General features: G+C 39.3%; 2 protein-coding genes across 6 annotated transcripts in view; one reads left to right on the top strand and one right to left on the bottom strand.

The window, feature by feature from the left end:
- ERLEC1 (endoplasmic reticulum lectin 1) overlaps positions 1-7945 on the bottom strand; it is a 37331-nt gene extending 29386 nt beyond the window's left edge. Inside the window, exons 1-3 of one of the 3 annotated variants that reach the window (XR_004231702.1) lie at positions 7573-7900; positions 627-734; positions 78-182 (exon numbers count right to left, since the gene is read on the bottom strand). Coding sequence is in view for 2 of the 3 variants with exons in the window: in XM_031950466.1 (XP_031806326.1) it covers positions 78-182; positions 627-734; positions 7573-7800 (441 nt within the window). In the remaining variant the exon portion in view is untranslated. Of the gene's footprint in view, positions 1-77; positions 183-626; positions 735-7572 lie in introns of all 3 variants that reach the window. The other 2 variants (XM_031950466.1, XM_023494966.2) reach the window with 2 other exon arrangements.
- Positions 7946-8120: 175 nt separating this feature from the next.
- Positions 8121-14972, top strand: part of ASB3 (ankyrin repeat and SOCS box containing 3) — a 105889-nt gene continuing 99037 nt past the window's right edge. For all 3 annotated transcript variants that reach the window (XM_023494967.2, XM_031950468.1, XM_003758281.4), the window contains exon 1: positions 8121-8193. The gene's annotated coding sequence lies outside the window, so the exon portion shown is untranslated. The remainder of the gene's footprint in view (positions 8194-14972) is intronic.

The following is a 14972-nucleotide window of genomic DNA, read 5'->3' as shown; positions in this document are numbered from 1 at the left end:
AACTGGGCATTAATTCTTCCAAAGAAGAACTTTAATGTATGTGTTGCATTACTGTCAATACAGTTATCAGTACTTACCTCATCTCCACTTGCTACAAGGGGAAGTATGCATTTATATTTTTCTTTATCTGCTGTTGTCATAATGACATAATTATCTTCTTTATAGAAAACACCAGCAGAAGGCTAGAAATATACAAAAACATGTAGACATTAGTTTAACTTCTTAAATGTATTAAACAAAATATAGTAACAGTTGTAGTTTATTCAAATTGTTCTACTGAAGCAACTAATGTTTGTATATGTTCTTTACTATTTGTAAGGGAAATAATGTTTCCTTCCTACTGATAGGAAAATAATAAAAACAATAATATTTACTACTGATACAATGAGAGGAGGATAACTAAAATACTGAATGGCAGAACTGGAATTTTAAAAGATCCTTTGGGCTGGAATAATGTGCTAAGAGAAATGGTAGAATAAGTCCTAAATTTGGAGTCAGAGGCTCTGCATAAATCCCAGCTGTGCTGTTTACTAGTTGTATGACTTTGCAGAAGACTTAACTTTTCTAGGACATGTCAACAGGGAATCACAACTTCACAAAATTTATGTGAAAACCAGATTTCTTACAAGTGAAATGAACTTGCATGTGGAACGCAAAAAGTTCACCATCCATACAGAAGTTTGCATATTTATGACAACAAGGCAAAAGAAGCAGAAGATACCAGAAATCTCCACCTAAAGGGAAATAACATTCATTAGGAAGAAAGTGCAGTAAAGGTAGGAAAAGGACAAAACTGTTCCCCATACAGAAGGAGTAGGGCTAAGGCAAAAGCTGCATTCTTTTTTTTGGGGGGGGGGGAGGGGAGAACTGCTAGTCTATTAAGATAGGATGATCTGCTTATAAACATGGATCTCAGCTGCAGAACCAATTTCTCAGGTTAAGTACATGTTGACTGGTACCTATCTTGACTCCCAAGGACACCCAGGGAGTCCAGATTAAGATGTAAACAATACATTATGTCAGCTTGGGAGTGAGACGACATTCAGGACCTCTTGCACACTATGGATCCAGTGTTTCTAGAAAATATGGCAACTCAAAAGGATGAGTTCAAGGGACCCCTTAACAATCCTTGTCATCGAAACAAAAAAAGTTAGAGTGGGTGGTTTGGAATACATAACATCCGATGTCCTTTTCCAATTCTAAATCTATGATCTCAAAAATCAAGAGATAAATATGAATCTGAGAGATAGGTTCAAAATATAAACTAGACAAGCACAGAATGGGGGAGAATCAGTTTAATAATTTTCAAGTAAAATAAAAACTTGGAGGCTCTGGTTGCTAACTCAAAATGGGTTCATGGTGTTATTGCTGCTGACAATGTGGCCCTGAAACCAACTTAACCCGTTTTTCTTGAGTTGCTATACTTTCTAGAAATATACCTGAGATTTAGAATAAGTCAATGATGAAGCCTCCCAGTCCCCAGCGGACATAATACACAATATTCAACCCTAACAGAATTCTGTGTGCCCTTAAAACTGAGTCAGCTATAAACCTGGTTCTAGCCAGTCTATCCCAGAGTGATAAAGTGTGCAGCTGAGATCCTTTCAGATAAGCAGAACATGCTCCCTAGGAGGGGGGGGGCGGGGGGGGGGGAAGGAGCTGGTGTCCTTTCTACTCTCTTGCTTTCCCTCCCCTGCTGCTACCTTTCCCCTCCCAAATGAGGGGACTTTTCATTCTTCCCATGAGACCTCTTTTTGCTCTAATTCTTAGATATCCAAGGTTTTGTCTTTATTGTTGGGCTTCCCAGAGACTCCATCATGCATGCCTTTTGCTACCTCTTGTAATAAAAAAAAAATTGCTATTCAAGTCTTGGAATTGTGACTAGTGGTTGACACTGCCATAAAAGCTAATGCAAATTTAGGCTACATTAATAACATTCATACAGCACATTACAGGCTGTAATACACAATGTAAACTTTTCATTTGAGCTTTACAACCAATCATCATGTGAATTTGTAGAGCAAGTATTATTAGTCCATTTTCCAGATGAGAAAATTGTAGCTAAAACAGATTAAGCAGCTTGCTCTAGATGGGATTTAAATCTAAGTGTTCTTGTCTTCAAGGTCAAGTCTATTCATTCACAATATCATAGAGCCTATTCCAAGGCAAGTACAGTATTCAAATTTGGGCACCTACAAATATTATGTGGTCAGATATATATGAAGTATTGGGTTTGATTTAGCAATAGAAAGTACCTGATCTAGAATCAGTTGACCTGGGTTGAAATGCCACTTTTGATACATTAGCTATGAGAACATTTAATCTCCTTGAACCTAAATTTTCTTATTTGTAAAATGGGACTAATTTTTGCTCCATTTGGGTCAAAATTTTTTACTCAGGTTGGAAGTGCACCAATCCTGATTCCAGTGTTCCCCACACCCATTTCCTAGCTTTCTTTTTAGTTTAACAAATTAGAAAACAAAAATTTATCTTCCTTACGTCCGGTGAATCAATCTCTCTCTTTTATTTGGTCATGAACTCTTCCTCTATCAATAGATCTGACAGGTAATTTCTTTCATGCTGCTCTAATTTATGATGTCATCCTTTTTTTTTTTTTTTTTTAAATTTAATAGCCTTTTATTTACAGGATATATACATGGGTAACTTTACAGCATTAACAATTGCCAAACCTCTTGTTCCAATTTTTCACCTCTTACCCCTCCACCCCCTCCCCCAGATGGCAGGATGACCAGTAGATGTTAAATATATTAAAATATCAATTAGATACACAATAAGTATACATGACCAAAACGTTATTTTGCTGTACAAAAAGAATCAGACTCTGAAATATTGTACAATTAGCTTGTGAAGGAAATCAAAAATGCAGGTGTGCATAAATATAGGGATTGGGAATTCAATGTAATGGTTTTTAGTCATCTCCCAGAGTTCTTTTTCTGGGCATAGCTAGTTCAGTTCATTACTGCTCCATTAGAAATGATTTGGTTGATCTCGTTGCTGAGGATGGCCTGGTCCATCAGAACTGGTCATCATACAGTATTGTTGTTGAAGTATATAATGATCTCCTGGTCCTGCTCATTTCACTCAGCATATGATGTCATCCTTTATGTCTAAATCATATATCCATCTGTAGTTTGTCTTAGTATCTACAGTGTGAGATGTTAATTTATGCTTACTTTCTACTGAACTGATCCATTTATCCTAATAGTTCTTGTTGAATAATAAAACCCTGGGCAAGTCACTTACCCTATTTGCTTTGGTTTCTCATTTGTAAAATAAGCTAGAGAAGGAAATGGTAAACTAATCTAGTATTTTGTCAAGAAAACCCCAAAAAAGGCATCACAAAAACTGTACATGAATGAACTGAAGCAGCTATACCCAGCAAAAGAACTCTGGGAGATGACTACGAACCACTACATAGAATTCCCAATCCCTCTATTTTTGTCCACCTGCATTTTTGATTTCCTTCACAGGCTAATTGTACATTATTTCAAAGTCCGATTCTTTTTTGTACAGCAAAATAACTGTTTGGACATGCATACATATATTGTATTTAACTTATACTTTAACATATTTAACATGTATTTGGTCAACCTGCCGTTTGGGGAAGGGGTGGAGGGAAGGAGGGGAAAAGTTGGAACAAAAGGTTTTGCAATTGTCAATGCTGAAAAATTACCCATGCATATATCTTGTAAATAAAAAGCTATAATAAAAAAAAAAAGTTATACACGACTGAAAACAAAGATACTACTTATCATTTCTAGGAAAGCTCCATTTATTCCTATAGTTTCATGTTTGTGACAGAAATGGGTGCTGTACCTTGTTAAATACTTTTTCTGCATCAATTGATCATATTGATAATGAAGTAATAAAAATGACTAATGTTTTTTATTTTCCCAATGCTAAACTAGCTCTACATTCCTAGTATGAATCTAGCCTGGTCAGAGTGTATAATCTTTGTGATTATAAATCTCATTATCCTGCAAGATTGAATCTGTTTCATGAATACCTTTTGCCCTGATTGCACTTGATGAATAGAAGTCAGGGCCACAAATAATTTTATCCTTCTTCCCCTTTTAAAACTTGTGTGTGTGTGTATGTGTGTTGTCTTCTCCTATTAAATGCTAAACTATTTGGGGGCAGGGATTACCTTTGTTTTTATTTGTATTTGTATCCCTCAGAACTTATCAAAGTGCCTGGCCTGTATAGATACTCAATAAACTGGTTTATTAGCTGGTTGCTATTGTCTCTGTTAATATTCTATTTAAATTTTTTTGCATTAATATTTATTAGCAATATTGGTCTATAGACTTTCTTTCATTTTTTTGACTCTTCCTGATTTAAAAATGTGTTACAGGAATTTGGTAGGGTTCCTTCTTTTCTTATTTTTTTTTCTAGAGATTATTTTAAAAATTAATTTGCTAAATAAATGATTAAGGGAATTAAAGACAGATCACCTCACTGACTAGCACTAGATCTTTTTTCCATATCTACCCCTCTGCCCTACTATTTGCAGCTGTCCAATATCAGTTATAAACAAGGTGTAAGAATTATTGCTTTGAAAAAAATGTACTAATACTGCATTTAGGAACAAAGAAAAATAGATCTGGAATTAAAAGAGACCTAGAGTTGATCTGGTCCAACTCTTATCATTTTATGGGTGAGGAAAACCAATGAGATGAAATGATGTCTCAGATTAAACAAGTGTTAAATGATAGGACTTTTGTCTATAACAGCTCAATACCAATGTCTTCGTGTGTCACTAACACTATAATAGAGGAATTCTCATAGTAGAAAAAATTTATTCCTCAGATAACCAAGATCCATGATGTGGAATATGGTATATACAATATGGTTTGAATCAGGAATAAACATTCAAAGCTGGGCTAAGCAAAGTACTACATCTTTCATTCCAGGACTACCACAGATAACAAACTTAATAGAGGTTAATCCCAGGTTATTAGAATCCTAGTGTTAACTCAATGGAATTGATACAATGCTTATTGGTTCACACATTAGAGCAAATCCTTACAAGGTGTTCAGTCGCCAATATTGACAGAAACAATGCTTGTGTTTGCACCTTTGAGAGTTCACACATTGGCTCACACATTGGAGTTCACAAGTACAGGAGATATACAAAGTTAACTTTGTAACTTTGAATTCACACCTCTCATAATCCCACTCTCAGAGGAGGAGTCAATCTTTGACTCCTCTAGCTTCAGTCAGTCAGTTAGTTCAGAAGACTGCCAGGAGTCAGTCAGTTAAGGAGATTGAGAAGCTAATCTGCAGTTGAGCAGTCCAGAGAGCTGGAGGCGACAAAGAACAAGCTGCAAGAGCTCTTGGAGATAGGCCTCTAAGAAAGCTACCCCGGCCCAAGGAAAGAGACAAGACTTGGAAGGAGAAAATAAATGTTTGGATTTAATCAGCTGGCTGTATTTGAAGTGATTGTTACTCTGAACTGAAACTAAGGCTGCCTTCAGAAAACCTCCCCAAGAAACCTGCCCCCAGAGAACGATCATATATTATATAAAAAAAGACAACACCACACCAGGTTGATCACAGAGTGATAAATGTTCATCTGTACAATTCAAGACTAAATGGGGGCTTAACCTTCTTAGGTTGGAGAAGTCTGTATACTGATGAATTCACATTGGAGAACTGAAAATTTCCCCCCTCTACTGACACACTCTCCTGCTGTAGACTTCCATAGTATTTATGAGTGTTTAGATCCCTCTTCATTCTGTTAAACGAAAGTAGCTTTTAGTCATCCCCAGGGTTAGGATGTGAAATGTTAAAAGATCCGACTTAAGACTTGGATGAAAGCTTAGCATTCATCCAATCCGATGCCTTATTTTTAGCTAAGAAAATGGTACCTCTGAAAGGTGAAGTGATGATCCAAATTCACAGTGCCAAACTGGGACATTGAACTCCTGATCCCTGGTTTAGTTTTTAAAAAATAAATTGTGCTGTCTCTATATGTTGCTTCTTAGGAGCATTATGACTAGAGAGTGAGGATAGTAGACACAGTCCTATTGAATTCTTCAAAACAACTCTGCAGGAAGAAATCTCATTCTAGAATTTATAGTGTTTATTTGTAAGACAGAATTTCTCTAATTCTGTTGAGGGCATAACAACCTTCTAGTCACTCAATTTTACAATACCAGTGTCATTCTAGAGTTTTTCTTCTTCACTTCTTGATATCCAACTAAATAGTTGCTAATTTTTTCAATCATTTCTCTATATCTCTCTCAATCTGCCCTCTTCTCCCCCTCACAAGGCCAAGAGATATTAAAACATCTCTCATCTGAATAGGTCTGTCCTCAATGGACTGCCAACTTTCCTAATTTATCCTCTACAGAGATGCCAAAATCATCTTAACGTTCAAATCTGATCATGTAATTCCATTACTCAACAAACTTCAGTTGTTCTCTCTTAGCTCTAGATAAAAATTCAAACTACTCAGATGGACATTAATGCCCAATCTAATTCCAGTCTACTTTTTGCAACTTACTGAACGTTATTCCTTCATGGAACTTCATTTTAGACAAACTAGTCTATCTGTTGTTCTCTTTGACCTAGGACATTATCTCCTATCTCCCTACTCACCTCCTCTTTGACCAGGCTTCACCCCAGGCCAAAATGTATGTCTTCCTCAACACTACCTGAAAATTCCCAGCTTCCTTCAAATCTCAGTTCATGTACTACCCCCTACCTAATTCTAGTTCCTGCCTTCTGTTAATTTATGTCCTGTTTACCCTGAAAGTTTCCCCAAGTACATGATGAACTCCTGGAGAGTGGGAACTGGTTTTGTTTTATGGTTGGAGGTGGGTTTTTTTTTTTTTTTTGGGGGGGGGCGCATCCTTTGTATCCCTAGCACCTAGAACAGTGCCTGGCGCATAGAAAGTAATACAAGCTTACTGAAGCCAGGCAGATTCCCCCCAGATTATCCCACATCTATTACATACCGAATCCTCTCCCCCTCCCTCCGTGACATCTACTTCCTTGAAGGTAAAAGTTGCTTTTTATTTTAAATTTATCTCCAGCAACTAGCTCAGATCGTAGCCTGCAGTAGAAGTTTAAAAAGAACTTGCTGCCTTGATGTGGGAAGGAAAGTTGTCTTTGAGGGTCTTTGAGAAGGGCCCGGTGGCGAGTAGGGAGGAAGGAGAGAAAGGTGGCTGTTTGAAGGAGCAGCTGTTGGCTGCTCTCCAAGGAGAAGACAGACAGGACGCGCGCAGCTTCCCATACGTGCATGTATGAAGAATGAACAGTGTGCGTGTCCCGCACCAGCGAGCTTAGGGCCTCGGGGCACATCAGTGTTTGCATGAGTATTTGTGTATACACACGTATATTCGCACACACTTTTTCTGGAGCGAGGCTCCCCGGAGAAGGTGGGAGAGTCGTGGCTGGGGAGCCAAGCTCCGTGCCCCCGGCGGCGGTGGGGGCTCGCCGGTCAAGAGGTCACGGAAACCCGTGCCTCGCTAAAAGGGAGAAGCACTCGCTAGCTCGGGGGCGCGGGGTGGGGGGGCCGCCGGGGGGGCCGGCGCGGGCACTGACCAGAGTGAATTCGGTGCCGGGCCAGTTGACTCGGAAGGGGATGTCGTCACTGAGCGGAGGGAGCACTCGACCGCCCCCGGACGCCTCCAGGAGCCCACAGAGGACCAGCAGCACCGGTGCGCCCGGGACCAGCCTCCGTCCGCCACCTCCTCCTTCTTCCATCCTCCTCCGCCTCCTTCTCCAGCCGCCGCCGCCGCCGCCGCCGCCGTCGCTGCCTCCTTGGCCCATAGAGAGGAGGCGGAGGCGGCGGGACTAGAGATCGCCCAGCGAACGGGAGCCCCAACCGCCGCCACGTCTCCTTCCGGGGAGCCCCTTGAAACCGCCTCCACCTCTCTCACTTTCGCGTTGTCGTTTCCGGGACAAACGGCCTATCAACATCCGGGTCCGCCTACGGAGGCCGCGATGTAGCAATTCTCCTCTTCTCCGCCCCCTCATACCCGGAGCTACTGATCCTGAAGGGTCGTGCTGTCGGTCCTAGGAGGAGGCATCGGCTCTGCCAGCTCCTCGCCCGCTCGCCTGGTCCTTGGGCTTGGGCGCCCGAGGGCCGCGATTCCAGCCTGGGAGACGTAGACGACAAGGGAGGAGGCCGCGGCCGCGGCCGCGACTCCGTATCCGCCGCCGGTGAGTCCCGCGGAGCCCCCGGCCGAATTGCAGGCGCTCTCCCGAGGGGCCCCCGCCTTCTCCCGCTGTTGTCCCCGACTTCGCCGCAGCCCGCCGGCTTCCCTTGGTTCTATTTTATACTGGGGGGGGAGGGCTGGGAGAAGGTTATTACTTGGGGTTCGGATAATTTAGGAAGTTAAGGGAAAGAGTGCGGTGACTGTCCCTTGAGGGAAAATCTCTAGCCCCTGCGGCGCCTAAATTCGGCGTGCGTTCGTTGTCGGGCTTGTACCCGGGCATCGTCCGCCCGCCTTGCCCTGAGTGGCTCTAACTAGGGTTCCCCCGTCCCACCCTCCCCCACGAGTCTTCCCAGTGAATGCGCAGGCTTTACCTCCCCGGCTTTGGCTAAATGAATTTGATTCGGTAACTGACCTACCAGGGTTCGGAAAGCAAAGTGAAAAGGGTTGCCCTAAATATCGTTGGCTAGTGCCGTGGAGAGCGCGCCGAGGACCGGGAGGACCCAAAGCCAGCCTCGGACCCTCGGTCGCGCTGGGACTCCGGAAAGCATTTTCCTGTTGACCGTCTCCGATTGATCCTGCGTAGAGCTTGTTTGCGTTGTCGCTCTGTTCTGTCAAACCCGTTGGATTCTGAGCTCCTTTGAAAGCAGTGACTGATTTTTTTTTTGCCTTGTTACTAGTACTTAACACACCTCCTGGCACAAATGCATTTTTGTTCATCCATGTTTGATTCTCCGTGATCTTATTTGGGGTTTTCGTGGCAGAGATGTTGTGCAGCGGTTTGCCAGCGGCTCCTTCTTCCCCTCAGAGCAGGTGAGCTAGGTTAAGTGACTTACCTGAGATCCCACTGCTTTAAGGTCACATTTGAACTCATGTTTTCCTGACTCCAGGTGGGGTGTTTTATCCACTGTGCCGTGCGGTTTCCTGGGCATATAGGCAGGGCTTGCTTAATAAATACTTCACTTGATTAAGTATAAATTTGTTTCTCTGCAACTTTCAGTCCTCATTAATGGACTTTGGGAGAGAAGCTGCACGAGTCTATGTTTATGTTCATTCTTCCTATTCTCTCCATTCTCATTATGAATAAGCATTTATTAAGTGCTGACTATGTTCTAGGAAAACATGTTGTCCTGCCCTCAGGAACTTGTAATCTAATAGGGGAGACAGCAAACAAACACATATATACAAACAATCTCTACAGGATAACTAGGAAAAAATTAAAAGGGGAAGGATAGAGAGGTTGATACAGGCTTCCTGAAGAGATCTTTAAATGTTTCATGTGTCCATATTTTGTCCAGATTGTAACATCCTTGAGTGTTGAGACTATTGGATTTCTTGGGTGATACTTTTTTGCTCCTCTTCTTATCTTTTCCTTCTTTACTGTGTTGCTATAGTAACTATTTCAGGAATGGTATGGTCAATTCTTTTTATCCCTAGATAAGTATATTTAATAGATTCTCTTGACTAAATGAATTGTGAGTTTTAGTTTCTATAGTGAGTCCAACCCCTCAGCAAACTTTTATTGAACACTTATACCAAGTATTATATTAAGTTTTATGTATTAGAAGGCAAAAGAATTTCACATTCTAACAGGGCATACATCATGTAAATAAATAGGTACATACAGGAGTTTAAAATTGCACTAAGACCTTTAGGACCCTCTGGGTACAGAATAGGCAGAAGACAATCTTATTTTTTTTTTTTTTTTAATTTAATAGCCTTTTATTTACAGGATATATACATGGGTAACTTTACAGCATTAACAATTGCTAAACCTCTTGTTCCAATTTTTCACCTCTTACCCCCCCACCCCCTCCCCCAGATGGCAGGATGACCAGTAGATGTTAAATATATTAAAATATAAATTAGATACACAATAAATAAACATGACCAAAACGTTATTTTGCGGTACAAAAAGAATCAGACTCTGAAATATTGTACAATTAGCTTGTGAAGGAAATCAAAAATGCAGGTGGGCATAAATATAGGGATTGGGAATTCAATGTAATGGTTCTTAGTCATCTCCCAGAGTTCTTTCTCTGGGCATATCTGGTTCAGTTCATTACTGCTCCATTAGAAATGATTTGGTTGATCTTGTTGCTGAGGATGGCCTGGTCCATCAGAACTGGTCATCATATAGTATTGTTGTTGAAGTATATAATGGTCCTGCTCATTTCACTCAGCATCAGTTCGTGTAAGTCTCTCCAGGCCTTTCTGAAATTATCCTGTTGGTCATTTCTTACAGAACAGTAATATTCCATAATATTCATATACCACAATTTATTCAGCCATTCTCCAACTGATGGACATCCATTTAGTTTCCAGTTTTTAGCCACTACGAAAAGGGCTGCCACAAACATTCGTGCACATACAGGTCCCTTTCCCTTCTTTATAATCTCTTTGGGATATAATCCCAGTAGTAACACTGCTGGATCAAAGGGTATGCAGTTTGATAACTTTTTGAGCATAGTTCCAAACTACTCTCCAGAATGGTTGGATTCGTTCACAACTCCACCAACAATGCATCAGTGTCCCAGTTTTCCCGCATCCCCTCCAACAATCATTATTATTTTTTCCTGTCATCTTAGCCAATCTGACAGGTGTGTAGTGGTATCTTAGAGTTGTCTTAATTTGCATTTCTCTGATTAATAATGACTTGGAGCATCTTTTCATATGACTAGAAATAGTTTCACTTTCCAGAAGACAATCTTAGAGGGAAGGCCTTATATAAAAGCTAGGATTTGAGTTAAGTCTTGAAGGATGCTAAGAAGTGGAAGAAAGGAGGGAGAGAATTCTAGGCATGTGGGAGAGCTTGAGCCTAGCAGATGGGAGATGGAGTGTTGCGCTTGAGGAACATATTAAGGCAGTTTAGCCAGATGGTAATAGTCATGGAGGAAAGCAAAGTGTATTCTCATCCTTGCCATTGCCTGTTTATGTGTGTGTGTGTGTGTGTGTGTGTGTGTGTATGTTTTATATATATATATATATAATACACACACATACGTAATATTGTATATGTAATATATATATACTATGTACATTGTATATGTATTTCTAAGTATATGTATATATACAATGTATATATGCATATATTTTATATGTGTTTATATGTAATGCATCAGTTATGTTACATATAAACCCTTTTGTGTTTTTTATGACTGAGAATTTTATGTTAACATCAAAAAAGCATTTATTAAGACGCTGTCCTGAAATCTGGCAAAAATTAGGTATATACAAAAATCAAACATAATAAATATAAGAAATGCATAATACTCATTTGCATTGCAAACACTTTAAACTTAGAACAGTAACTCATATCTTTTACTTTCCTGGGATGTGGAAACATTGGTGTGCCTGTTGAGCAATTTACAGTGCCCAAATCAGGCCTCAGGCCTGACTGTCAAGGCTTTCTAATTCCTTCAGTTGTAGGATTATCCCATTAATAGTTATCTAAAAACCCTGTACTTGAAAAAAGTACTCATTGGGCAGCTGACACCAACTATGAACAATGGAATTTACTGGGAAATCTTGAATTTACAAGGGAATTTTCTTCCCTATTCCTCCAGTTGGCTGATAGTATGTACATTATATAATTATGTATCCCTATGTATCAGTTTGAAACTTATTTTGGTGTGATGTGTTGATTATTTGTAGAAAGCCAATTTCTCTCAAGATTTCTTTCTGGTTTTCCCAACAGTTTTTGTTAAAATACTTATTCCAGTTGTTGGGGTTTTTATGCTCCTATGATCATTTGTTTCTGTAGGGGTTGTATTTTTAATATGTTCTACTAACTACCTTTTCCGGTTTTTTAACCAGTACCTGCATTGGAGTATTCTTTGACATCTTTGAGATTGTCAGGCCCTTTTTCTTCCACAATTTGTTTTAAAATTTTGATCTTTTGTTTCTCCAGGTATATTTTATTATTTTCCTAGCTCCATTAAAAAAAAGGATTTTATTAGTTTATTAAGAATAATTAATTTATATAATATTATTATTATAATTGTATTGGTATAACCCACCCATGAACAATTGGTATTTCTCTAGTTATTTTTTTTTCTGTAAAATATTTTGTAATTATATTCATATGGTTCCTGTGTGTATATTAGTGGACTCCCAGATAATTATATTTTTTCCTCTTCTTATTTTAAATGGAATTTTGTTTTGTTGGTGATATGCAGAAAGACTAATAACTGATCTGTTTTTATTTTGTATCCTTAACTTTGTTGGTTACTGTTTCAGTTAATTTTTAGTTGACAGTTCCTGCCCTCAGGAGCTCAAAATCTAATGGAGGAAACAGCAAACTAACTGAGTCCATCAAAAAGTAGTTTTTTCTTTGTGTTTTCTTATTCCTTTGGATTTTTTTTTTTTTTTTTTTTTTTGTTAAATTAGTGCTATAGCTAGCATTTCTAGAGCTATTTATAGATGTCTCCACTTTTTGTCCTCACTCTTGAATCTAGTTTCTAACCTCTTTAATCTAGCAAAACTAGAATGAAATTATTAGTTAATTGTCAAATTCAGTGACTTTTAAAAAATCCTTATTTTTCTTAATTGCTAACAACTTTTGGTATTGATCACTCTTTCTTCCTTGATATTTTTTTCTTTCTAGGTTTTTTTGGATACCATTTATTCCTGATCCTCCTACCTATCAAACTACGACTTCTGATTCTCCTTTGCTGGATCCTTGTCCAATCATACCCTCTAATTATAAGTATCTCCAGTTCTGGGCCCTCATCTTTCCTCCTTTTCCACTTGGTGATCTTAATAGATCTGTCAATCTAATCTGGTCTCTAATTCGGGGTGCTAGATCTGAACAAAGCAGACTAGAAACAGAAGAGCCAAGAATCAAATAGAAGTTTAATTTCAAAGTGTAGAAAACAGCTTGCAAGCAAGAATACATGTATCAGAGGGCCCTCTTCAATTCCTCTTTAGTGTGGGGAGATCTCATACCAAAGGCTGTGCAGTGAGCCTTAGCCCTGATAATAAGGTGATAGCATCAGCATGACAAGTTTGATTCATAGCAGGGCTTTATGACCTGAAACAGTTCTGGGATTTTGTTGTGGCTGAGATCATCCTGGGTGGGATAGGTGTTAAATCCCCTTTCCCTAATTAACTAATCAGAGACATCTTCAGGTACAAAGAGAAAGCATTTATTTAGTCTCTGCAGGGCAAGGCCCAGACACACACCTGGGAGCCATCCCAGCTCCTGCCATGTGCTCTTGAATGTGATCAGCTTCTGACTTGTCCAAGATTTAAAAAGCAAAACACCCGAGCCTTTTCAATGGATAGAATAAAAGAATGTAGCCATCCTTGACCAGTGTTGTTTGCTTTGTGTGGGTTAGGTTACTTCCTATAGGTTTAAGGGTCTGACTCCCTGCAACCCCAGGGTTCAAAACCTGGGAATAGGGATCAGGTGACAATCTCAATACTGATAAAGCTTTATTCAATCAGGCCCATTTAATCCAGAGGGTGAGTGCAAAGGATTGTTATTACGCCAAGTTCAGGGCACAGCCTGCTTGTTGGGCCTTAGCTCTGGAAAACAGGGTGTATCCTAGTATCTTGAAAGTTCCCATAGATCTGTCTGCCCACTTGATTCCATTCTCCATATAGCCACCAAAGTGATTTTCCTAAAGTGTAGATGACTATTATTTTCTAACTTTCTGTGAGTTGTAGTGGTTCTCATGCCTTCCAGGATAAAATACAAAATCATCTTTTGGTTTTCAAATCCTTATATAACTTAGACCCTGCCTACTTTTCTAGTCTTATTGCACCATTCAGTGCCACTGGCCTCCTTGCTGTTCCATGAAAGAAAAAAATACACACTATCTTTTGAAGAAACTATCTTTTGGTTCCAGGCATTTTCCTCTGGCTGTCCCTTTACCTGGAATGTTCTTCCTCCTCTTTATCTCCTGGCTTCCTTCATTATCTAATTAAAATTCCAACTTCTATAGCAACTTTCCTAACCCTTTTTAATTCTAGCACCTTCCTTCCTTTAAATTTTTTCCTGTTTATCCTGCATATTGCTTGTTAGTCCATATTTGTTTACTTGCTATTTCCCTCATTAAATTGTGGGTTTTTTGAGAGCAAAGATAGCATTTTAGAGATAAAGTTAAGTTGACTCAAATTTAAGATAATATAATGCCCAGCTTTATTATCTTGTTTATAACCAATTTAAAATAGCATGTTATTTAGTTGGCAATTTTAATAAACTGCATAAATGAACCTTGGGGGTTACCAGTGATATATTAATTGCCAAATCTAATGGCTGTGGCCAGTTTTCATTTCTTCTTTACTTCACTACATCCTTTGACATTGTTATCATCCTCTTTTCCTTGACCCCTCTTCTCTCTTAAGTTTCTATGATACTACTCTATCCTGGTTATCTTCCTGCCTTTCTCATTTATCCTTCTCAATCTTTTGTGCTGGATCTTGAGCTGGATTATAACTACTAAAGGTGAGCAACTCCCAGACCTCTGTGCAGAGCATTCTTTTCTTTCTATATTACTCCACTTGGAGAACTCATTAGCTCCCATGGTTTCAATTGTCATGTCTTTATTGATGATTCTCAGATTTGTCCAGCCTTAATCTTTTTCTTCCTTTTTATTTCTAACTTGTTATCTTGTGGAAATCTTAAATTCAACATGTCTAAGACTGAACTCATTTCCCCACCAAGCCCTCCTTTAGAACTTCCCTATTATTAAAAATGGGAGTATCATCCCCTTTTTAAGTTCAGTCTTATCTAGTCTTTTTTTTTTTCCTAGAGCAATTGGGGTTAAGTGACTTGTCCAG

The sequence above is a fragment of the Sarcophilus harrisii genome, chromosome 2 (assembly GCF_902635505.1).
Source record: "Sarcophilus harrisii chromosome 2, mSarHar1.11, whole genome shotgun sequence".
In the NCBI taxonomy this organism is placed as follows: Eukaryota; Metazoa; Chordata; class Mammalia; order Dasyuromorphia; family Dasyuridae; genus Sarcophilus; species Sarcophilus harrisii.
This window is presented reverse-complemented; position numbering and strand designations above follow the sequence as displayed.